Source organism: Miscanthus floridulus, chromosome 2 (assembly GCF_019320115.1).
Source record: "Miscanthus floridulus cultivar M001 chromosome 2, ASM1932011v1, whole genome shotgun sequence".
Taxonomy (NCBI): Eukaryota; Viridiplantae; Streptophyta; class Magnoliopsida; order Poales; family Poaceae; genus Miscanthus; species Miscanthus floridulus.
Genome location: NC_089581.1, coordinates 61104381 through 61130784, shown reverse-complemented (window position 1 = coordinate 61130784; position 26404 = coordinate 61104381). Strand labels below are relative to the sequence as shown.

General features: G+C 46.0%; 1 protein-coding gene and 1 pseudogene across 2 annotated transcripts; one reads left to right on the top strand and one right to left on the bottom strand.

The window, feature by feature from the left end:
• Positions 1–12652: 12652 nt before the first annotated feature.
• On the bottom strand, positions 12653–19216 carry LOC136536622 (uncharacterized; annotated as a pseudogene).
• A 503-nt stretch (positions 19217–19719) lies between these two features.
• Positions 19720–23748, top strand: LOC136538954 (putative pentatricopeptide repeat-containing protein At1g13630). Of its 2 annotated transcripts, XR_010779506.1 has the most exons (3): positions 19720–20206; positions 20841–23104; positions 23408–23748. XR_010779506.1 is itself a non-coding variant. In XM_066530871.1 (2 exons), exons 1-2 carry the CDS (start codon positions 19834–19836, stop codon positions 22889–22891), a joined length of 2424 nt encoding a protein of 807 aa, XP_066386968.1. In that variant the 5' UTR covers positions 19720–19833; the 3' UTR covers positions 22892–23748. The 2 variants fall into 2 exon arrangements, 1 of the variants encoding a protein (XP_066386968.1); XM_066530871.1 differs by having other exon boundaries at positions 20841–23748.
• The last annotated feature ends 2656 nt before the right edge of the window (positions 23749–26404 follow it).

Genomic DNA, 26404 nt, shown 5'->3' with positions numbered 1-26404 from the left:
TTAAATTCCTCCACGTGTTGATGAAATCCGCAGCTTTCTCATTTGGCCTTTGTAAGGTTTGAGTCAGCTCAGTTATTCCCACCGTCCTTTGAGTGCTATAAAAGTGCTCTAGGAAGGCGTCTTGCATTTGTTCCCATGTACGGATGGAGCCAGGTGCCAACTTGCTATAGCATGTGAAAGCTAGACCCGATAATGTTTGTACAAATTGACGGAGGAGAAGAGCTCCATTGTGGGCTATATCTTGACACGCAGCAAGGAAATGGGCCACATGTTCATGTGGTGATCCGGTCCCATTAAATTTACTAAATTGCAGTTGGCGATAGTTGTTCGGAAATGGTACCATGTCCACCTCCGGCGGATATGGTTTCACATACCCTAGACGCATGGAGTAATGTGTTTGCATATATTGAGCTTTTACACCTTCGGAAATCATCCTCTATATGGATTCAAGTGTAATTTCAGGTTGGGGATGGGGATGGGGACCATTATGACTAGTCGAAGCATTCATATCACTTATACGATTTCTGGTGTTGGCCAACTGCTCACGGAGCGCAGCCAACTCTTCTTCTTTCTGTTGCAAAGCAGCCATCATTTGGTTCATCTGCTCTTCAATAGATTGACCCTCATTTGTGGCAAGCACTTGTTCAGCATCGCCTGGCTCACTCTCACTACGCGGAGATGGTGAGCCATCCTCACTTGAGGCATGTGGATCTTCACCATTTAGTGGGTTTGGATCAGCCAAGCCTATAGTATCCAATAATTCATTTTCAAAGTCAGAATGATCATCAAATAGGGGGTTATAAGACCCTACATAGATCGTATTATTTCTTGATTACCAGAGTTTGTTAAGCTTTGAGTCACCGGATGATGACCCACCGGAATTTATTTACGAGGCTTCTTTCTTTTGAAGTGTGTAGAAGTGGAGGAAGTATCACTCGTGTTGCAGGCTGCTTCCTCAACACTCATCGGTATTGAAGAGAATACCTCAAAACGGTTGCTCGAGGCTCTCTTATGAGGAGGCCGATAAGCTAGTGTTGTTGTATCTTCCCCTTTTAGAGTAGTTGCTTTTATTTCTCCTTGAGTGCCACCAGCATAGCTTGATGACGCATTCCCTCATACCCAACTAGACGTGGAGTTAGTTGGTAACGCCATCTCCCTTTGCCTTAAGCTGGAACGTCTTGCACGTACATTGGCAGCCTGCTTTGCATATCTCCCTCACTTCGAATTCTTTTTTACGAACTCTTGATGCTCAGGTAGTTTGGCCAAAATTTTAACATGTCGCATGATTTCACCCTCAATATTATCTGAGGATGTGGATGCTCCAGGCAACAAGCGCCTTAGGTCCTGGCATATGGCCCTTTCAATGGAAGCCTGAAAAGCTTGCCTCGTAGCATTTTGGATCCTGCGATATTCCCTGCTTTGTTGAGCTAAAACTGAATCACAAACATAAGCATATTGTGCATTAGTCATAGAGTCAATTGCATTGTTGAAGTTGGCCCATGCTTGAAGGATTTTGTGTTGCCGTCGGCGGTGTCGCTTTAGAGACACAGAATCTTGTACAGAAGGCCATGATGGTGCCACCTCTGATGATATAGGATCAGAGAGTGTCGCAGCCGGATCAACATGTCCCCACTTTATATCATTGAGGGAGAGGTGAATCCCTTGCCACCGAAGCTCACGCTTGGGTAGATCATCGCTGGGATTATAGACCAACGTGGGGATAAACTCAGGAGCTTCAGCCCGAAGTTGGCTTTTTGTAGATGAATCACTTTCAGTGGACGACATACTATATTCTATCGCCACGGCCTTTCCTTTGTTGGAAGGATGCGGGTGATCCATCTCTCCCACCGCTGCAGCCCTTTCTTTGTTGCAGGGTTGCGGACGTGGAGGGTGATCCCGCAGCACTATCCCCCTATTTAGAGGTGGGAAAGCTGTTGTCGATGCATTCTTTGTCGGAGGTGCCCCTAGTATGCTTGGGGCAGGTTTGGAGGAACCAGCCCCTAGCTTATCATGAGTAATTGAAGGTGGCATTTCCCCTTTGTCTTTGGAGTCGATGAAGAGGACATCATTGGTGGCATTGACTTGATTGGTGATGCCCTTTTAGCGCAGATAGGCCACTCCCCAAGCGTGGCGGGGCGGAACTTTGGCGCCATCTTGGAACTAGGGGACTTGGTGCTCTTGGGCTTGGATGAGCTAGGAGCAACCACATTGGAGGATGTGGCCTTGCGCACATTGGTAGCGCACTCATTGGAGGCCATCATCCTTGCTTTGGCAGCAACTCTTCTTGCCCGTCGCTTTGCAGCTTTGGACATGACAGGGGTGAACCCTTCCTCAGCCTTGGAATTGACCTCTTGGTCATGAGCAACTACAGCCGGCGACGCAGCTGTAGTGTGCAGTGAACCACCACTGTTGGAAGCTTGAACGGGACCCATAGGAACATCGACCCAGAGGGAACCAATGCGGATCGTGATGAAGTCTTGAACAAGTCTGGCCATACCTTCATATAAGAAAACCATATATGAGTTTTCTTGAATGCAAATATGAATGCGCATATAATTTCATTTGACAATTTAGGTCAAAGCCGTATGATGCAACCATGTTGGAACTCAAAGATGAGGGGAAAAGTAGGTCCCACTGGGCGTGCCAGAATCTGATGGCGGGGAAACGAGCGGCTATGACCTGCCTCCGCGTCAGCAGAGACAAATTTGGTTTTGGTTAAATTTAATTGGGACAAAAGAAAAAGAACAGGTATTGCAAGTCCATACTTCCATAATTCTTATATTTGCATAAAAATTATGTTAATTATATCTCCGTAGAGAACACCCCTGATTAAGAGTTCCAACATGAGTACATGAAAAATAAGATTACATCATATGGCTTCCTATTACAAACTACAAAAGAAAACAAAATCTTCAGTCTTGTAGTCGTAGATGGATGAATTTGTATGCTTGGCATAGACTTGAACTTGACGAATGTCATTTTATTAAACATGACATGAATTCATTTGTCGAGGAGTAACATATTTTCCTTATATGATTGGTTGATGGCATGTTTAGCTTCTTAGCAGACCATGATATACATGTATTCAATTCATACACTATATGGTGCAACACGCATATATGTCAGCTAAGAGAAACTGATTTGTTTGAGTGATACGCATTTCTTGAGTGAATTATCATGTATGTAGGCACGTAATTTACTTTGAAGACTAAATTTGGCATAGTATTATTGAATCATTTAAGATCATTTAGCATGTTTTGATAGGCATGTTCATGGATGCACTCAACATTTGGTGCAATATTTTATTTTGGCTAAGACAACATATTTTGACCTTGCTAAGACTCAAAAGACATATTGCAACGCCGGGCTCGACCGGGGCGCATATAATTAATTCATTTTATCAAAGTTAGCATATACACTCATGGTATGGCGTTTGGCCAGGGATTTGCATGCACGGTGCTACGTGATCCCATTTAATTTGGTTTGCACTTTTTAACAACTTGGCTAAGCATGATCATTCATGGATACAATCTAGCTAAGATGCAATCCACGAAAAAAATAGCGCGCTATTTCGACGCTATAGCGGCGCTATAGTGGCCCATAGGAACTGGCGCGACGCAATTGCTCATTTTTGCGCTATGCACGCTATTGCCGCTATTGCGCGCTAAAGCGCCGCTAAGTGTGTTTAGCACCATAGCGCCGCTAACCAGCCGCTATTGCTGGATGTCCCAAAATTGCCAAATTGAACAGCCCGGCCCGGTCATTACCAAAAAAGAAGAACAGCAAAGTGTGTACTTCATGAGTTTATGGCTTTATGCATTTAAACTTTAAAGTTTAATCCCTTTATGATTGTTTGGCTTTGCATGTATGAACCTCATGTGGTTATGTTGACTGTTTGGCAATCTGATACTTTGCTCTTATGATTATTATGGTGGATGTTATCAGTTATCACTTATGAGTTATGAGTTATCAGATTGAGACATTGAGTGATTGAGGATTGAGTGATTGATAGATTTTTATGTTTTCTGGAATTGTAAACAAATAGCGCGCTATACCGTGCAAACAGCGGCGCTATAGCGTGAGCAGTCAGTTGACGCTACTGCATTTAGCTGCCGCTATAGCGCCAATAGCGCCCAGGACAGCCTCACACTAAAATTGATAGCTCGCAATTTAAAACGTAGGATGCAATATTTAATTTATCCATTGTATGCATGGCACTTGGATGGCTACGCTGGGCATGGATGATGTGCCTGGAAATTATGATAAATATGACAAGCTTATTTGACATAGATAAGTCTATATCGATGTTCATGACATTTTGGTTATTCTAACCTTAACGCCGCAGCAGGTTAATTAGCATGGGCGATCATGGTATAGAATTTGATATGATGAAATCAATTTATTCAAGTTTATTTATATGGTCTAGCCATAATTTAAAATGGCGTAATTTTATCTAATGCATGATTAGACATATTTGATTCCTCGGCATGATGAATGCACTAGCAGGCAGTATGTAATGAACCGATATGTTTTATGCATGCAAAGTATAATTTCTTTTGTTTTAATTATATACTTTTATTTACTTGCTGATGGCCGGAAGCTGGTGCTGCGGGTGAGTACACCAGAGGCCTACAATGTCATAGTTTATTTATTTGACCGAAATGCACTAATAACCGTAACCTATTCATTACGTGCAGAAGTGCAATATGAGTTTTGTTTATTTATTGATTAAGACTCCATTAACAAAGGTCATGGCTGTGCAACATGCAAAGTATTGTTTGCGTGCATGTAGTTAGACCAGAAGGCAATGTTAATTTGCATGTGATCTTTAATTTCTTTGCAGACATAGGACATGCAGATGTCACCTGGCTTTGCATGGTAACTGGTGATTTCAGCAGTGGCAGGGGACTACTACACATCTTCATAGCCGCAATTTAGTTGAGTGCATGATTTGCTTTTTATCATGATTGCCAGTGAAACATATGCTAGTGTAATGCACGAATACAGGAGGTGGCATGCAGTTCGGATGCTAGCTAGTTAGTTTGTACAGAAAATGCTAACTAGACAGAAGATGAATATATTTATATACACTTATATATGCAGTATGTTGTTAATATCTTGTTTTTTTATATAATTTCATTTGCACATATGATTGTTTCTTTGATTTGATAGAAACCCATGCATGATCTTTCTTTATGGCAGTAGCATGCGAGTTCTTTATTTTCTTTGATGCATGATACGAACTAGTCGGCATTGCCGTGGCCAAAACACATGTAGATATGGAGTAGATTCGCGACCATATCAAATTTACCATGAACCGGGTGGAGCGCGTCCACCAATTTTGTGCCATGAACCTTTAACCGGGTTGGAGCTAAGATCGCGTCCAACCGAATTTCACCGAGCCATATTTGTTGGCCTTTCACACCTTTACCGGGGCATGTCGCCCGTGCGCAAAGCACGGTCGTGGCACTGTTGGTAGACCTTTTACCGGGGCTTGCAGCCCATGCGCATAGCGCGGCCATTTGGCCCTTATATTTATTATTTTACCGGGGCTTGCAGCCCATGCGCATAGCCGGCATGCACATATGGGCTATACGTTTGATGTGTATGTACACACACGTACGTACTTGCATGGTCTCTTCTTTTTTAATCCATGCGTATGGAAGCGTGTATGTATTTACTGCCCAACGTTTTTATTATGACATGTAATAGCCGTGCTTTTGTCACTATACTTTGCCAAGGTATAGTCATGCTCATGCATATATGCATATATGTCCTTCTTTCTTTATTGAGAGAATTTCTTATTTGACACTGGGAAAATGAGTCGTTTCTTTCTTGATCCTGAAATTTTCTTCGTTCCCTATTTGACACTCACTTCAACTTTCATCCCTAATTTGACACTACCGTCAAATCCGTTAGCTAACGGTGTTAACTGACTGTTAAAAAGACATTTTTGCCCCTAGAAAAAAAGCGGCGAAGCAAATTTGAGAGAAAAAAAAACCTGCACCTTTTTTTATAGCTGGGCGCATGCATCAGAGGCGGGCGCATGTTTTTTTTCCTCTCAAATTTGCTTCGCCGCTTTTTTCTAGGGGCAAAAACGTCTTTTTAACAGCCAGTTAACACCGTTAGCTAACGGATTTGACGGTAGTGTCAAATTAGGGATGAAAGTTGAAGTGAGTGTCAAATAGAGAACGAAGAAAATTTCAAGGCCAAGAAAGAAACGACTCATTTTCCTAGTGTCAAATAAGGAATTCTCTTTTCTTGATTCTAGCTTTCTTTTCTTCTTCTTAATTTTCCACTAATCACCAAATCATGTTTTGACATTGAAGATGATTGATTATTTTAGTCAATCAACAAAGTATTTTATTTTCATATGTGCTCTTTGGATGATTTGCCAGCCGGCCACGTATTCACATGAGTACATGGTATTTGATTTACACAAATGAAATACACGAGCACACACCTTTGCTTGTCGTGCGCTCTTGGATGCACTGACTTTCATAGCCAATATTATTTCTCTTATTATGGAATTAGGCCATATATATAAATGATATATATATATATATATATATATCATTTATATTTATTTAAAGCAAATATTGCACATAATATAAGTGAGCCAAAAATCGTGTCAACAACAATCAACATAAGATTAGGATCACACAAGCCACGAGCAATCCACTAGAGTACCTTTTGGCACTCCGCCGGGGAAAGGTCAAGAACCGCTCACAATCACCACGATCGGAGCCGGAGACAATCACCAACCTCCACTCGACGATCCTCGCTGATCCAAGCCATCTAGGTGGCGGCAACCACCAAGAGTAACAAGTGAATCCCGCAGCGAAATACGAATACCAAGTGCCTCTAGATGCAAACACTCAAGCAATGCACTTGGATTCTCTTCCAATCTCACAAAGATAATGAATCAATGATGGAGATGAATGGGAAGGCTTTGGCTAAGCTCACAAGGTTGCTATGTCAATGCAAATGGCCAAGAGAGTGAGCTAGAGCCGGTCATGGAGCTTAAGGCCCTCTTTGGTGCAGCTTCGGGCAGCTCCGGCTCCCTCTGCTGCGACACTGTTCATGTCATGTGCGGACACTGTTCATCAGAGCCGGTTTTCTCTCTCTTCGTTTCCTCTCTCATAGAGACGTTCTGAGGGGGAGAAGCTCGTTTTTTGGGCTCCTCCGACTCCGGCTACAGTGTCGCTACAGTGTAGGCGCCGGAGCACATGGGAGCCTAGCCAAACGGGGCCTAAATAGAGAGCCCCCATGAATAGAGCTGTTGGGCTCCTCACTGCACTGAACACGGGGCAACCGGACGCGCCGGTCAGATCGATCGGACGTAGGACCCCAGCGTCCGGTCATGCGATGCACGCCACGTGTCCCCTCTCTTCAAATACTGAGCGCTCGATCCCAACGGTCAAGTGATGATCGAACGCGCTGCTGCGAAGTGACCGGACGCTGGACCTCAGCGTCCGGTCATTTCCAGTAAGCATCCAGAAACAAGAAATCACGACTGGACGTGTCCAGTCATGCTCGACCGGACTCACCCAGCGTCCGGTCACTCGGTGTCTCCTCTATGCGCTGCCACGTCAGTAGGACCGGACGCAACCCTCCAGCGCCTGGTCACTAAGTGACCCAGCGTCCGGTCAGAGACCAACGCCAGCGTCTTCGCTGCTTCTATAGACCGGACGCGCCGGTCCTTCCGAGACCAACATCCGGTCACTCACAGTGACCTCCGTCTTTTATGTAGAGGGCGCCGGTGGCACCGTTGGACTATCCGCACTCTACGGGCGGACACTTCGCCGGTGAAGTTCCTAACCCTTGCTCAAATATGCCAACCACCTTGTGCACATGTGCTAGCATATTTTCACAAACATTTTCAAGAGTGTTAGCACTCCACTAGATCCTAAATGTATATGCAATGAGTTAGAGCATCTAGTGACACTTTGATAACCGTATTTCGATACGAGTTTCACCCCTCTTAATAGTACGTCTATCGAACATAAATATGATCACACTCTCTAAGTGTCTTGATTACCAAAACAAAATATCTCATACCATTTATACCTTTGCCTTGAGCGTTTTGTTTTTCTCTTTCTTCTTTTCAAGTTCAAGCGCTTAATCATCACCATGGCATCACCATCATCATGATCTTCACAAATTCTTCATCACTTGGAGTAGTGCCACCTATCTCATAATCACTTTGATAAACTAGGTTAGCACTTAGGGTTTCATCAATTTACCAAAACCAAACTAGAGCTTTTAGGTTACAGATCGGTTGTTTCTATCCTGATCGGTTTACAAGATAGAAAGTTACAGATATTATGAAATCTAGCATATCCGAGCAAGTTTCCTATATCACCGAGGATCTTCATGCAGTCTTGCGAGGTACGCCGACCTGTGTCGTGCTCCACGCGTCGTCGTCTTGTAAACCGGGCCTCGACTAGTGGCACGACTCATGCGCGGTCTTATGGGCTAGGCCTCCCCTAGCGGCTCAGCCCATGTATGGTCCTGTGGGTATCGACGGTTATACCCCCACAGCTAGTCCCCAAGCACCTTGGGTCCGCTGGGCAACACCGTCTTGAGTTTGTCCGAGCAACTCAGCTAGTCGCCGGTTTAACTGGGAGCCGAGCTGTTGAAACAAGAGTCCGAGCTATTGAATACATCGTCCGAGCTGTTGAGCACGGCGTCTCAGCCATAGAAACAGATGTCCAAGTATCTCAACTGGGAGCTGAGCTCGAGCTCACGTGAAGTCAAGGTTTGTCGGCAGGATGTAAGGAGCTCAAGTAAAAAAAATAAAGTCTTGGTCGGTGAAGTGTACACACTTAAGTACCAATTACGATGGCTCTGACGACGTGGTCATCAGGGCAGATTAGAGGCATTAAATGACAAACTTGACGAAGTCGAAACGCCGTGAAAAAGAAACACTACGTGCACCGCGAGATGCATTGTACACAATGTAATCCCCGAGTCTGCTGGAAGATGATGAAGAAATCTTGTAGCAGGATCAAAGAAAAATATGCAGTCCCCAGCATAGCTGGGAAAGCAACCAGTCTCTGGCATTGCCGAATACTCAAGCGACCAGGAAATCAATACATTCACCGCAAGATGAAGTGTACACACTTAGTCCACGAGCCTACTGGAAGATGAAGAAATAAATCTTATAGCAGGGTCAAAGGAAATAAATATGAAATCTTACCAATGCCATCTGTCATGTACTTATCAAGACCCCAAACGTGCTGCCCAAGATCAGCACCCTGATCCAAATAGCATGGAGCAACTTGAAAGCACAGCGATGAGACGTAGCAAAATTCAAACGCCAAGGGAGTCCCCAGCTTAGTTGACGACTCTTGCACGAAGAATCCAAGCGCCGAGGAGTCCCCAGCATAGCTGTTGATGAAGCCGAAGCGACGAGCAATCTGATTGGCGGTGAAGTAAATGCCTGAGCGGAAGTGAGCATCGAATAGTCCAACCAACTGGTCAGTGATGAAGTCCATAAACCGAACGATTCGACTAGTTGGTCGGCGGTGAAGTACGAGTGCCAGGTGGCGTGACCACCCAGACGATGATCCACTTGCCCTTCCTGACGGATACAGTCCCCGAGCGTAAGCTCGCTGACTGAACCAGGCCCCTGAAATAAAAATATGTAGAATGGGTAGTTCATGATGAAAAAAATAAAATATATGAAACCCGGAGGAAAATCCACAGTGATGAAATAGCGTATGCAGCTCGGTAATTAGTTGTAGATGAACATTATGTTTGGTTTTGGATGAAGTATTTATATTTAATATAAACCGTCCGAACAGTTAATTTGTAGCTGAGTCTCCAACCCTAACTGGCCTAGTCTTACGAGTTACGCCGACCTTTGTCGTGCTCCACGCGGCGTCGTCTTGTAAGCCAGGCCTCGACTAGTGGCGTGACTCATGCGCAGTCTTATAGGCTAGGCCTTTCCTAGCGGCTCGGCCCATATACAGTCCCGTAGACATCGGGGGTTATACGTCCACACTGTGACCAAACTAATTGCACTTCGCAGAAACGCAAAACACCAGGTAGACCTTGCTATCATATAATGATGTCGATTTGTTGGAATTAGCGGTAGAACTTATAACTTCGAGTAGCTGAGGACGACCTGCGACAATATTTTAGTGTTTTTCATCCGTATTCATGTATTCATACAGTATATTTGCATATCACCAAACATTAAATAATGACAAGAAGATTCGATAGAGAGGACGATAACAGATACTTACAGTGTGCAGGTAATGCTTGGGATCCAAATAGCACAACAAAAATAGAAATGGTCATCGCGTGCATTAGTCGGGCATAGGTATTATCCCTCGTCTTCGATCTTTACAAGTGAGGCCCCGTTCGCCCCGTTCGTTTGAGGAATTTTGGAGAAATCTGAATAAATATGGAGGAATTTATGAGAGAAAAACACTATTCTAAATAGAAAAAGAAGCGGATCAACCGGGTTTAATGGCAGACGAACGGAGCCTAAATTGTGTCGAGGAGCCCAGTTGACCGTGAGCAGTGATCAGAAGCACCTTGACCTCATACGAGCACATCCCACAAGTTTAAATAATGCGTTTCCTTGCAGGCTCTTTAGGAAAACACCTCATTTACATTTTTAGTCGTTTTCTTCGAAAAGTTATGGAACATTTATAACTAAAACTAAACTCTCAACACGAAAGGAATTCCTGGCTTCTTTGCTGCTGTTGTTTCTAACTACTGGCGGCTTTAATGCGCTTTGCTACTGTTTCAAGGAGCACTTATCTTAGTTTGTGAGGAGTATTTGTGACGAGCCCAACAACATAACCGGTGAAAGGCTCCTTGCATCCCCGACAATCTTTTTCAAATAGCTAGCCGATGTGTACGAGAGAAGAAGGACAAACAAAAATAATAATATAACATCAGAGCATAGAAACACGAGCTGTGAGCGGGTGAATCATTGCATTTTCACTATAACATTCGCTGAGGATACGTCTGCCAACAGATAGCCCTCCACTCAAAGCTTTGCCACAAATTACAAACAGTCATGTTAGAAGTCGTCGACAGTTTACCAAACTGTGTGAGAGACTATCTACTCTTCTCTCGCTAGCTAGTTTCTTTTCTACTTTCTCTGTCTCTAGCGCTTTGCCCACTGATATCATGAGATTTATTCCCTTGTCTCTAGAGTTTGTCCTTCCTCAATCCTCACATTTTTTACTTATCGTATGCATATTTTCAACTTATGTGCCTTTATCTTTTTTTATACCATAGGCCGTAGGATAATTGATAGAATTAGCTATATAGATGGCATACCTCTTTTATGGTGGGTAAATAGACGCGCTAGCTAGATAAATCATGTGTGCACACCTTGCTAATTAATTACATGCTTTTGTTTATCTTGAATAGCATCGAGTTAGAGCCGTAAATTATATATATTTTCTTTGTATAGCAATCGTACATATATTCTTTCAGTTGCGCGGAATTAAAGTTGCCAGCAGGTGGCCCAGCGAAAACGAGTCATACATATCTCTGTCTTCTATCTACTGTATGTACTTTTTTACACTAGTGACGAGGCGCCAGACGACTAAGGCCACCTTCGACACTGTTCATACTCGAAATTGTCTCGAAGAACAGTGCTATGAGCAATAGACAATACAATGACGAAGATCGGTAAGTAGCGGATCATCTTACGAATGAAGACTGAAGCCGGAAGCTGAGGTATGTGCTGGTGATTTTATTCAACACATGAGCAACGGACAAGCATGAAGTGGCTTAGTGGAATCGCATGGCTGCTTGGCATATTGATCACGACTTGCTACCGGTGATGAGGAAGCTAAACACATATATATTTACGACAGTGCCCCTGACGTCTGAACAGATGCGTGCGTCCCGACGCCTACGGCTGCACTTCATTTCCCACGCGCCTCTGTACTCCGTTTCTCCCTCGCGCCTGCACTTCGCGTCCACGTCAGCACACCCCCGTCTGCGCCAGCACGCCCCCTCTGCGTTTCGCACTCCCATGCAGGGCCGCGCCACCCGGACGTCGCCCGCGTCGCTAGACCACGCGTGGGGACCGATCGTGCCCCTTTCGTCGGTTGTGCCCGCTCAACGGTGCCCCAGCAGCTACACCTGGTGGTTGTAGAAGGTGGGTCCCGTTGCAACATGTGCAACACCTGATACTTTTGAAACATTTAGGTGCAGCATTTCAAACATACGTCTGAAGGCAGATGAAACAATTGAAACTTGAGTCAGAAACACATGCAAAAACACTTTAAACTCATTGTAGACATACGCAACATCCAGATAAAATATTTGCAACATACATGTGAAAACATATGCAACATCCAGATAATCACACTTGCACCATACATCTGAAAAAACAGATGAAACATTAAAAATGAAAGCTTGCAACATACGTGTACAACCATTGCAACATATATATGAAACATCTCGATCTACTTTTGCAACATCCGTATGAAGCATTTGCAACATAACTATGAAACTAAAACACTTGAAACATACACTTGCAACATGTATTTTCCACCCTTCTTCTTTCGGATGATGCAGAGCAAAGCGGGGAACGGTCGGTTCCGGTCAGCCGGCGGCCGAGGATGGTGGCGCGACCTGGCAGCGGCCAGCTGCTCATACGCCTGGACTAGGCCTAGCCAGCAGCGGCCCCTCTCCTGCGCGGCGGTCGATGAGCACGGTGGAGAGGGAGGAAGGCGGCCGCCAGTGCTCGGATGCGGTGGAGATGGAGGATGGAGGAGGGCACGGGGGTGGCAGAGAGTGCAGCGCCGAGGAGCGACGTGGAGAGGAGCAGGGACGGAATGCAGAGGAAGGCCGCCGGGAGTGCCGACTTGGCAGTCGGTGCGGACATCGCAGCTGCAGCAACGAGAAGAAACTACGCAACGAGACGAGGACAAAGAGAAATACGTTCATTATTTATTTTTAGGTGAACCAGGAGAAGGAGTAGGCCGGGCTGGTCCTGCAGGCCCAAGTGAGCGCCTCCGGACGGACAGACTCATTATCCATATATTTAAGAGGTTATATACTAGTATATATTCTAGAGATATGGTGGACTAATTTAATTCAAAGATTGAAAAGCAATGCGCCTTGCCATGCATCCTAATTGTTTCCGTGAGCAAAAGCAAACGAAAGAGGAAAAGAGTTGGAAGTCCAGGTGTAGCACGATTATTATTTGCTGGCCGGTGGCGTTCATGCGTCGAGGGAGAGCCCGAGATGGAAGGGCATACGTAGGCCGAATATTTGGTTGCCTCGGGCGCAGGTATCCAGTTTAAGTACTACAAAATTAAAAGACTCCATACCAAATATCCAATTTAAGAAGATATATTTGTAGATAAGAAAAACCTTCAATCCAACGGGAACACACCAACATACGGCATCCTCGTACTGTTGTGCCCAGCGATGAATATAGGACCTCTCGGGTGTTTAATGCGCATGCTGGAAGCGTGACAGTGGTCGTAATCCATGTCCTTGCTTAGCGGTTCCTTGATGTCTCTTACCACCTCATGACATCCACCTAAAAAAGGCATCGAAAGATGTCCAAACATTATTCAAACGAACCAAACACAAACATAGCAAACAAGGACCCTAAACCATACACACTACTCTCTCCTAAAGCACCACCAGGAGAGGCAAAACCGTGCAATATCAACTTTCAACACAGAGAGAATTTAAAATGCACCCATCTTCAAATCGTGCAAACAATGGCATGTTCGGTTTGGCACACTAAAGGTTAGGCACGTACCAAAGCTCTGACATGCATATATTTGCAAAGTAGAGCTATTTGGTTGGTTACCATGTCAAACTAAATTGAGTTGTGGCAAATTGAATGGGGTAAGTATTTGGACTCCTACACTATACCTGCCACAGATTGAAAGCATCTCTATGGTGACAATGCAATTAGCCACAAAACCAGTACAGAAAAGGTCTAAAACCATGTTTATCGTGAAGCATCTCTATCCAACATGGGACATAAGTTACCAATTTTTTCCCTATAAATACAAGGAATTTTATCCATAGAAAAATCACATTGCCTATGCAAGAAGCTACTTATAATCAAAATAATTAGCATATCATCAAAACAACAAGAAACAATCGTCTTACAAATTCCTAAGAGAAATAGAAAAAGGGATGCATTTTATCTCAAATTTACAAATATTTGGAGACAAATAAACACGAGACCAGAACGGGTGGGCAAGAAAGTTTTGAGAGGGGAGCAAGATGGACCAACACGTAGCTGTAAGTTCCTGAATTACTTAAGCAAAAATAAGAAACCACCGTAGCCCACATAATGGGCTTTAAACAGGCACATTTGGAGATGGATAACGAGAAGACAGGCAGCAAATTGACTAGAACCCCATGTAGAATTAATAGAGATATTTGTTAGTTCTGAGAAGTGGCTGCAAAACAAGAGAAAGATTCAGTGAAAAGAGAATGAAAGGGTGAACAAGATGCAGGAACCCATTTTTCCCTCTATCATGCCAGCTTTACATGGGTGGGTGGATAGCCGTAGCACACTTCTTTCTGCACGTGCGTGTTGCGCCCAAAATTGTGGCGATCAAATCCTCCACCAAAACTTAGCCCCGAAGAAAACACCTAACTTTCTTTGGTGCACTACAGTCTGGTAACAGAACAAACAACCTACCTTAGTGTGCCATGACTAACTTGCAGCATCGCAAGGTGTGGAGTCCAACCAAGCAGACCCTATGCTTATCTACCGGAGCCAACAAACTGAAGGTGTTCACAGCAATGAAATTTTACACAAAACATTGTTCCAGCAAAACTTAGTTAAAGAAACAATAGTAGAAAACAGAGAAAAACGCACATGAAAGTGTTCCACACAAGCCTTACACAAAAGTAGAGCCAAACGACGTTACAAACATAGAGGTGCGAATCGAACTACTTACCGAAGCAAGAGTCATCGATGGTGCATACATGGAGCACACGCAGAGGCTCAGTACCCTCACATAGTCATATGCCTGAAGATCTGGGATAAGCATTAACTCAGCGAAAAACAACCGCTTGGCAGGGTGTGAGGTGCTTTGCTGGGGGTGGCAGTGAAGTTCACGTTGTCAAATGTCGTGCCATCTGCCTCGGAAAAGCACTTGGAAAGTAAGACCATTGCCATCTCAAACTTATGCTGTGTTATTTCAGTAACAGTTGGTAAGCACAAGATGTATTGCAGAAGCGGTTTGGAGTAAAAACAAGTTACGGAAGCTTGCAAATATATACCATCTTCTTGGTGGAGTTATAGTGCTCCAAGGCAAGCATGGCAAAATGGCTTGCCTGAGGGCAAACCGGCCATGCAGAACGATCTGCTTCCATCTCCATCTCCTCTGCAGTCAAGTGCTCCTCGCTGCGAGTGGCGTATTTGGTTAATTCAGTTGCATCTAAATGCACTCTAAATGTTACAAGGCTGGGCATGCTAGAATCCAAGACTGCATTCTTATGCAATACACATGTGAAGGTTCTGATTTTGTTGTTATCATTTTTTTTGAGAACACGCCGTAGCGCATATTTCATTAAGCAGATAGAGTTTTGAAAACAAGCCATGGTAACGACATGGTTACCAAAACCTAGCACTACTGGATTCACAACCAAAGATTACATTTTAGCAAATTTTGCGACAAAGGGCAAAACGAACTACAACCTCGCCAAGATCAGCCTCAGGCATCTGTTCCCTGCCGAGTGCTCGGCCTCCTCCTGCATCGCGAGAACCAGCAGCCCAGGCGTGGATGCAAATTTCATTCGCAAGCAAATTACATAAGCTGGAGAGTTTGGTCTCCTGGATACACACACACGACGGCTTGTGCAGCAGCAGCAATTCGCAAACCACATTACGACGTGCGCGATCATTGAGACCGCGGACGTTCCAGACGAAGCAACTGAAGGTCGTCGACATTGGATAACCAATTGGGCGACATCCGTGTGTGATGGCAGCGCTCAGAGCGCCGCGTCCTCCACACCATGGAGGTTTAGGTCCACAGTTGTCAGGTCAATTCCATTTTCAAGGAAGAGTTGTAGTGCCTCCCTTTTCCTGGTCGACATATCTCCCCTGAATGCCAGCTTGATCTTCTTCTCAACCTCAGAGGCATGCTCACCCTCCGCCACAGCGACTCCCAGCTTCTTAAGGAGCAGCAGTTGCGCCTGCACCGTTGCATTTGGTGCCCTTGGCCTTGCTGCGATCCTGCCACTCCGTCGCAGCGACGGGATGGAGACCGGCGTTCGCGCCCGCCGAGGCCTAGGTCCCGCGCGGATCAGGGGCGTGTGCATGGGGACGCACACCTCCGCCTCCAGCGCAGCCTGTGTAGCGGCTGCCGCATCCATGACAGTGGCCGCATCATTGGTCGCATCCACTACAGAAACAGGTTCCTCCACAGCGCTCTCATCCTCCTCGTGAAGTCCAGCCCCATCAACAACTGGGCTGGCCGCAACATATGTGGTGGAGACAAGTTCAGCCTCAATCAGGTCCGCCCACCAGTCCACCGAGTTCGAGGTCGACCCGGAAGTGGCCCCCTCCTGACCAACACACGCTTGAGCACTGACATCATTTGAAAGCTCATTCACCGCCAGATCAGCCCACCAGTCCTGATCAACATGTACAGGTTCGAGTGTTGAAACACCCGCGTGGAGGAGCAGTGGCGCGACGTTCAGAAACCGCGCCACGACGCCGGTGGTAGGGGAGCCGAGCTGCCTATCAATCCACAGTGATGGAGTGTTGACCGTCGTAAAATTTGATGCCCGCGTCCAAGGAGTACGCGGTGCAGACATCATCTCCCAACGCTCGGGAGCCTCCACAGACTCCTTGCGCGTGCCATGAACATCAGTGTGCCGAGCAACGACCTCCGGCGCACAGGGGCATCTGAACTCGCCCACCTGCACTGACATGGATGGATCACGTCCACCCGCTTCCTCTGGTGGGTAGTAGCATGTTGGGTGATAATTATTACAGTTGCTATCACCGGAGTCATCATCACTATCGCGCCGCGGTGTTGGCCAATGCTCCCCCCGGTCTTGAAAGTTATCATCAGCACGATCATCATCAGGGCCATCACTATCATCATTACGATCATCATCACCATGTGAGGCAGGGGGTGTGGTCCAATCCTGGAAGGCGACCACCCTGATCCTAACCTGGTACCGCAAGAGGCGTGGCGGGGCAGGATTGCCCATAGCTGCAACAGGCAAAACAGGCTCCAGAATTGAGATGGTCTGCTCGTCTTCGATGAGATCCGGATGTTTGCACCATGCCTTGACAAAGAATTCTCGGTCGTCATCATCAGGTATGTCTCAAAGCCTTGTGATTTCAATCCCCGAGCAAGAAGGGCCCAGGATGATCTGGGCAGTAGCCACATTGCGCGCGTGAAGCAGTACACGCAGCATGCCCACAACCACCTGAAAATTGAAGCTTTCTGCAGTGGCCAGTGAAGTTCGTTGCCAAGGTCTCCAGGTGAGGGGCAGAAGGTATCCACCCGGCCGCGAAGCAAGGACACGGTCACGGTCCGCACGCCGGCGGAAACGTGCGATGAAATCTTCCGGGTGGTGCCGCCGCAACTCCACATCGTTCATCGTAAGCTCAAACTCAGAGTAGAGGAAGTTGTAGACTGTGGCCGTAGAAACCACCGGCCTGGTGCCCCCCACCAAGCCCACCAGGGCCAGCTCAAGCGCATCCTCGGCCGCCTGGATCTCCGTGGAACGCGGGATAACCACCGTGGGCGCGCGCGGGTCCCGAATAGCAGGGTCGGCAAGGTTCCTGGAGCCCCTGTCAAACTCCGAGCTGGTGCCGGCGGCGGGCTGGAAGACAGGTGGCGGAGGCGGCGGAGGTGGAGGCGGAGGTGGTGGGGGCGGCGACGGCGCAGCCGGTGGCGATGGATGCCGACAGCAGTAAGGCACCGACGTGGACCGCCCTGTTGACAACGAACCCCCGGACACGGTGTCCGCCGAGTTGGGCCGATGGCGCGCACCATCCGGGCGTCGCGGCGCAACCCGGCGAGCGTCCCCAGACCGCCGCGGGGAGCGGCCACGCTTCACCCCAACAGCCGAGGAGCGGGGGAGTGGGCAGCTCGCAGCGTGGTGGCCCTTGCCCCAACAGTTGTAGCATCTCGGCCTGGCGCGGCACTGCGCCTTGACATGGCCCGGCTGGAGGCAGTTGAAGCACAAGCCCTCCAACTCCGGTGGGACGGGTCTCGGCGGCGACCTTGGAGGACTGTGGCGCCTGTCGCAGCGCCTGGAACGCACCTGGAAGAACCCCTCCCGGTCCGGCTGTCCCCGAGGCCGCACAGGGTGCGACGGCGGGGACCTCCCGCCCCGGACCAGAGCACGCCGCGGCGGTGGGGGCGGCAGATCAGGCACCACGGCCGGGTGGGAACGTCGCGCGGCCGCCATGAATCCCTCCGTGCGGCGCTTGCTGTGACGATGACGACGCGCCCGCTGGCGCTTACCAGCAGTCTCCATCACACTCTTCCCCTTCCCCTGCAGCGGCGGCATCGGCGACTCGGGCACATCAGAATCGGGATAGTCCTCCGAGTCACTGAGAGCCACACGCTCCACAGGACCACGGCCGAGGACATCTTCCCACTGCAGGTCGGCAGCCTCCGCCCGAAGCTCGCCCTCCGCCAGATCCGCCCAGGAACGACGCTGGGAGGGGGCCCCATCATCATTTTGTTGTTATCATCAAATATAGTAATTATTAGGTCCCAGACATCACCCAGGTCTTCCACAGGTCAGGAGATCAAAGAACACACTAGACTCGACTCGAAGGAGCTATTGCCACTGCAGATCGAGCAGCAGCTATGGAAATTTTTTGAAGTTGCCCTAATACTTATCAAATTTTCATGCAAAAAGACATGCCAGTAGTCATCAGTGGTGCTTACTGTGTGTCGCTGGGTGGTTGATCCTTGAAGACAACGTCCTTGGCCTTGGTGGTGGCAAGCTTACGGTAGACGGCGACGAACTTGGCCTTGAAGGCACGGAAGGCGACCTTGTCCTCCTCGGTGTCGCACAGATCCTCGTCCGCCTCCTCCAGCCGCTTCGCATGTTCCAGCATCTCCCGATTGCCCCGCTCCCTCGCCTCCAGCACCTCCTCGGACCCTTCCAGCCCAAATACCAGTTCCAGAGCCTTGGACGGCAACTGCTCTCGCTGCCGCTTGTCGTCTGACCCTCGAGGCAGAGGGACCGGCACAGGGGACCAAAACGCCAGCATGAACGGCAACTTACTTAACCCTGTCGGTACCAAAGTAACCTTTACGGGCTGGCGTGGGATCCTCCTCCATCGTCCGGGCTTCCTCTGCCTCCCTGCCGTCGTGGCACCAGGCGACGACCCGCTCGCTGAGAATCCTTCTGAGCCTGAGGCCGCCGCCGAGCCCGGCGGTGCAGTACGTTGCCTCCTTCCACGGGATCGGCTAGGGTTTGGTCTTCCATGTCTAGGTCGGGTTGATCGATCTACCAGAGCTGGAGGCGGTGGCGCCCGACGGCGGAGGCGCGGTGAGCGAGGGCGGCGACGATCTGTGGGAGCTTTAGTAATAGCTGAGGCATGATGGGCCTTTCCTTTCTCGATGAGACCCAAAGAAATCTTAAAAGGAAGTTCTATTTGGATGAGCATTCAGCCCACTAACTCCAAGCCCAAAAATCTTTTGGCCCATAGTCATTTTCACACTTTTCCTCTCCACACACACAAGCAAAAACCCCGACCGGAGCACACGCGCCGCCGCTAAGCCTCCTTCACATGCCCGCCGCCACCGCCGACAAGCGCACGGAGGCCCTTCCACAACCATAGGCTGCCGCCGCGCTCCCCCGCCATGAGACCCTGCCCCACTTCGGATGCCCTTTCGACCACACATCCCCCTCTGCCTCCTCCTGCCTCACCTCCAGCACCGCACTCCCCGACCACCCAGACCTCCACATAGACCGCTCTCCTACTCTCCCGCGGCGGCGTTGTCGGCGGCTGGAACAGAGTCCGAGGAGGAGGCGGTTGTGGGTAGGGACGCGCCGCTAGCCCCTCCCCGTGCAGGCGGGGCGGGAGGTGGACAGCCTGGGCGTGGCTGGGCACGGCAGGGGGCGCTCGATGAGGACAGGGCGGAGCTCGAGCGGAAGGCCTCTATCGCCGCACGGTTCAGGCACTGCCATGAGCTTCTGTGGCAGACTAGGTGGCGGGAGATGCGCGACGGGTTGGCCCAGATGGTGGACGAACAAGGTGAGCTCGGTGTGAGTGCTTGACTGCTTGTGTTTGTATATCTAATAAGTAGCTGTTGCTCTTGCCGCGAACATGAAAGCACAGTTATTCATCAATCCTAGCTGCAATTGCCATGCTATTCCCTTAATTTTGTCTGAAGGGAACAGTATTTGCCGAGACTGGGTTGCATTTTTCGTGCTATTAATTATATTTTGATTAAATCTAGGATCATCTGTTAATATACTGAAATTCTTATCCTGGTAATCGTATTTGTTTGAAATTTGTGATCATCTGTTACCGAGCTGCAACTTTCATGCTGCTGGAGTGCTGGTTGTATATTTGGTGGAAGTGTGAAGAGACAAGCTATGTATCTAGACATGGCATATATCTAGGTGCATAGCGAAAGCTATGTATCTAAAAAAGTCAAAACGACTTACAATTTGGAATGGAAGTAGTAGTAGTTTTGTCTGCAGAAAGCAAACTCGTAGCAGGATCACTAGCGTGGAAATTTTGCAGATTGTCACTTAGTGTATGCATAGGTATTCTTTCACATGTCTTGACAATGGTAGTATTTGTATCTCAATGCATGCAACCACAAAAAACATTTAAACGTAACCTTTTTTTGCATTCAATTTTACCATATCTTTTGCTGTAGGTTCTGATTCTGCTCCGACTCTATGTGATATTCTGTGGAGTGGATTCAGGGAGTGGGATTCAAGCAGCATTGTGTGGGATGCTCTAGCAAATAGTTATGCTAGAGCTCAGATGAATCATGATGCTCTTTGTGTTCTTAGTAAAATGAGCAGCCTAAACATGCAAATCTCAATAACCACCTATGACAGTTTGTTGTACAGTCTAAGAAAGGCAGATGTGGCACTGGAGATTTTTAAAGAGATGGAGTCATGTGGTATTCCCCCCAGTGATTATTCCCATAGCATTCTCATAGATGGCCTCTGCAAGCAGGATAAAATTGGAGAAGCTTTATCTTTCCTTCAAGAGATTAGGAAAGAGGGGAAATTCATACCCTTGGGAATGACCTTTAACACCCTCATGTCTGCATTGTGTAATTGGGGGTTCATTCAGGATGCAAAATCAGTTTTCTGCCTGATGTTGAAGTATGGATTAAATCCGAGCAGGCACACATATTCAACCATTATACATGGTCTATGTAAAATAGGTTCTGTACGTGAAGCATTCAATATTTTTCAGAGTGTGACAGAAGAAGGAATGGAACTTGATATTGTCACTTGCAACAGCCTTATTAATGGCTTTCGCTTGCATGGTCATACAAGAGAAATTCCAAACATGATTGAGATGATGAGGGGCCTAGGTGTCGAACCCGATATTGTTACTTATACTATACTTATTGCTGGCCACTGTGAAATTGGTGATGTTGAAGAAGGGATGAAGATACGAAAGGACATCTTAGGCCAAGGTATGGAGCTGAATATTGTCACATATAGCGTCCTTATCAATGCTCTCTTCAAGAAGGGCCTGTTCTATGAGGTCGAAAACCTACTTGGTGAGATATGCAGTATTGGTCTGGAATTGGATGCCATTGCATATTCCATCCTAATCCATGGGTACTCCAAGCTAGGAGAAATTGGAAGAGCACTTCAAGTCTGGAATCTAATGTGCTGTTCTCAGAGGGTAACTCCAACTTCAGTAAACCATGTATCTATTCTTCTAGGCCTTTGCAAGAAAGGATTCCTTGATGAAGCAAGGTCATATTTGGAAACTATAGCTAGCAAATATCAGCCATCCGATGTAGTCCTCTACAATGTAGTTATTGATGGTTATGCAAAAGTGGGTGATATTGGTAATGCTGTTCAGCTGTATGATGCAATTATTATGGCTGGTATGTGCCCAACCATTGTAACATGCAATTCTCTTCTATATGGTTACTGCAAATTTGGGGATCTGCATATGGCAGAGAGCTATTTTAGGGCTATTCAGTTAAGTGATCTGCTGCCAACAACAGTTACGTACACCACCTTGATGGATGCACTCTCTGAAGCTGGGAAAGTTCATTCCATGCTAAGTCTTTTTAAAGAAATGACTGGAAAAGGTATCAAACCAAATGCAGTAACTTACAGTGTAGTTATTAAAGGACTTTGTAAGCAGTTCATGTTCCATGATGCCAAGAATGTTCTTGATGATATGTGTAGAGAAGGTTTTGATGCTGATCCAATACCTTACAACACGCTTATACAAGGTTTTTGTGAAACACAGGATGCCAAAAATGCTTTCTGTGTGTATGAACTAATGGTATGCCGTGGAGTGATGCCCACACCTGTTACTTATAACTTGCTTGTTAATGTGCTGTGCTCAAAGGGACTAGTTATTCACGCTGAAATGAAACTGGAGTCCTTCAGAAAACAGGGTGCCAAGCTGAGAAAATTTGCATACACAACACTTATCAAAGCTCAATGTGCAAAAGGGATGCCTTACAAGGCCATTATGTGGGTTGGCAAGCTTCTAGATGCAGGGTTTGAGGCGTCTATTGAAGACTTCAGTGCAGCAATCAACCGATTATGCAAAAGACAGTTCACCAAACAAGCTTTGATGCTCATACCGATCATGCTATCTGTTGGTGTTTATCCAGATATTCAACTATACCGTGTACTGGGTACAGCTGTACAGAAGAAAAATGAGTTATTCTATTTACCCATATTGCAAACCCTTGCTATAAAAACTGGTATTTAGTACTTTGAACATGCAAGTGAAACTGCCTGGTCACTGTTCTTAACAAGCCACATCGCACAGGCTGACTAACCCCTTTTGTATTTTGTATCCATGTTTGTTGCTCTGCAGCTTGCGGTGTTCAGTTGCAACATCTGCCATGTTTGAATAGATGGGCATTTAGGCCTGTTGCCAACTGTCAATCGCTGGGTCAGTAGGATTGTGCCAAAGCACAAGGTTAGCTAAAGTTTTGACATCCATTTACACCTTTACATGAGGTGATCAGTATATTTTACCAAGAATGCTAAGATCCTAAGATCATAGTTTGTATTTGGTTTTACCACATGTTCTTGTGCAATTAACGCCAATGAAAATGTACTTAACTTAAGGTTAACATTTTGGTACTATCCATTATCTTTCAGTTACATGTTTATGATACTGATTCTTATCATGATTTCTGAATTCAGACTTTACTATCACTAGATTTCACTGGCTTGCCAAACTATTGACCTTGTGCATGTAAAGCACATGTTCATGCAGGCAAATGCATGTGTTTACACCAAAATTTGGAAGAAAAACGCGGGAACTCGAAACTCTCAAGATTCAGTCATCAAGAATTTGATTGCATAAGGATCGATATCAACTGATTCAGATGCGACACTGGGATCGGCTCTCTTCGGATGACATCAGCAGATAACGTCAATGAGCTACGATTGGCGTCGGAAAAGACATGTCGGACTCTATAAAAAGGGAAAGATTAGGATCCAAGTTATCTTAAATTATGAATGTTTTCTCTTAATACCAAAAGTTGTAATGAGTCGTACTTGAGTAGGGTTCATGTTTAGGTTCTGGATAGAAATATTTGACGCCGACTATTGTAAAAAGATCCAATCAATCAATATCAATTACTTTTTTCGGCTTCACGCCAACCCTTAGGAGTAGGAGTAGTGTAGGTGAGTTTCTCAACAAGTAGGGCTGCATCGATTCGGCTGACCTCCGGTTTATCTATAAGTACCGTCATGGTTTATATTTCTGTTCGTAAGGCTGCATCGGTTAAGTTCAACCTCCACTGCGAGCTCTAGCATAAGCTAGTTATCGATTCTTATCTAGTTCAAGTACGGCTGTATCGGTTAAGTTCGACCTCCACTACTTGAATTAGACTAAGGTCAAGTTATCGGCTTTACCTAAGGGTGGCATCCTTCTGATAGATTCATTAAGTTACTAATCTTGCTGATGTTCTTATTGTCATTAGTTTTCAGCAATATCAACCTACCCAATCGAGATCGATCTAGATTGGTCCTACATCATTTTAATCCATCGTTTATTTTGTTATATTGCGACGGTTCTTACTTTAAGCGACGGATTATGTTTTATCGACCGTTCTGCTTCGATCTTGGTCGTGCATAGTACGCGGTCAAGGCATGTCTGATCTGGAGAAGGTTTACTAGCTAGTTAAATCTGGTCAATAGCTCGTTATTATGGATGTATCGATCCGGTTGACTCCCATTGTTAGTACTTTAGATCGGATGATGTTAGCTGATAGATTTGCTTTCGACCAGGCATGACTCTGGCTGTTTGCTATGCCCGCATCGGCTACGTAGCCGATCGCCTGTGCTTTAACGCCTATAGTATGTCTCCATGATTTTGTTAAATGTGAATAGATCTGTTTATTTTAAAGGGTTGATTTGTTATCTTTATCATGACTGTCATTGATTCGGTCGAACTCCACTATTAAAGATAACATGTTAGGTCTGATGAGTTCATAGATCTGTCCATGTTAAATAGTCGATTGTTCACATATTGTAGTCCCTTTTCTACCTAAATCGGCTATTTCAGCCGATTTGCTTGTGCTTTCACGCATATAGCATGTCTTTCAGAAAACCTGTCAATGTATAGGCGGTTTTATGGATTCTTCGGTTTTAGTTTATTGTTATCATCATAGCTGTCATCAATCCGGTCGAATCTCACTGTTGATAGTAACAGATTAGATTCAGAGCGTTTGTAGATCCATTTGTACTAGACAGTCGATTTGTTCGCATGTTATATCCTTTCTCGTTAGATTCATCGGCTCAATGCTTTACACTGGTAATATCTACCTAGCTGATGATTTTACTTACATCTACGTATATTGTACTTGTCATCATAAAATCAATCGCAACCCACGAGCTTTACAGTTCTTAATAGCCAATTTCTTCACGTATCGGTTGTTTAGTCGATTTTTCCTGTCTGGCTATTTCCGAAATGGCACACTTGGAACTATCTAGGCAAGGCCGACATGTTCCATCTTAAATTACTGATAAACTTTCTCTCCTTGTCAATTGCAGGTCAAATTGACTGGCATGCCTTTAGGAATTCATAGGGTCGACTGGTCCTGCATTGAAGCCAAGCGGATCTCCAGCCTTACTCTATCAAACATATCCTTCCGGCTTGTTGTGTGCTAGACGCATCGACACGTTTTTGCGTCGACACACGTTCTGGCACGCTCGGTGGGACACCACAATCGCCTGATGGCAACTCACAACAACAATGACATCCTTATAGTGCCTTATGAAAACCTACCTGATGAGGATAAAGATGTCATTAGTAAAGCCATAGAAGAATTTCAGAACAAGTGTTTGTTGTCCTACACCAAGACACGTGTCAATAAAGTTATTCAGAAATATCCGCTACCAAGAGTTTTGTTGCATGGGCAGTCAGATACATTTGAAGCTGAAGATAGACGTTTCTTCTTAGATGATGTAAACAAATCTGTTCATGACGCCATGTTGAACCATAATACAGTTTTCTTGAACACATTTCACAATACCATGAAGGAGGTGTTTCATGGATATCCAATTGAGCAGGTTGGACCGGCTTATTATAATATTCCACATCCATTGACTTAGGGGACTAATCAAGCCGATACTAGCCATTAAGAAGCAATACTAACTGGTAATGATGATGTCCAGGCAGTTCAGAGCTCATCTGAGCAAGTTCAAGGTACCACTACTAATCAAATACAAAATAATCTTGGATCGTCAGTGCAGCATGTGCAATAGTTGTGGGACAAGTTTAGAATCAAATGGTTAATTTTGGCATAATAGGCCAGATATCATCGTCGGCTCAAAAAATAGCGCCATCAGTTCAAAGGATCCGTAGAGATATAGATCCTAGTTTTTACAACCAGAGACTTCAAGCAGCAAACCAGCAAAGAACCCAACAGATATAAATTCTACAAGGGTATCATTATGGCACAGATTACAATACCTTTTATATGATTCCAAATCCGAGGTATCAAGGTACCTGAAATTTTAATCCACAGATGGGTCAACAATTACATAGAAATCCAGATTCAAGTGTTGATGAGTTATTGCTCAGAGTGGCCGAGATGATAAAGAATCAGTTCGGTTTGAAGCTAAAAGGGCAGACTTTTTCGTACAAACGTCCATATCCAGAGTGGTGTGATTTGGTCGCTCTTCCTATAAATTACAGGCTCCTAGAGTTCGCTAAGTTCACTAGCCAAGATAGCATAAGCATAATATAACATGTCAGTCGGTA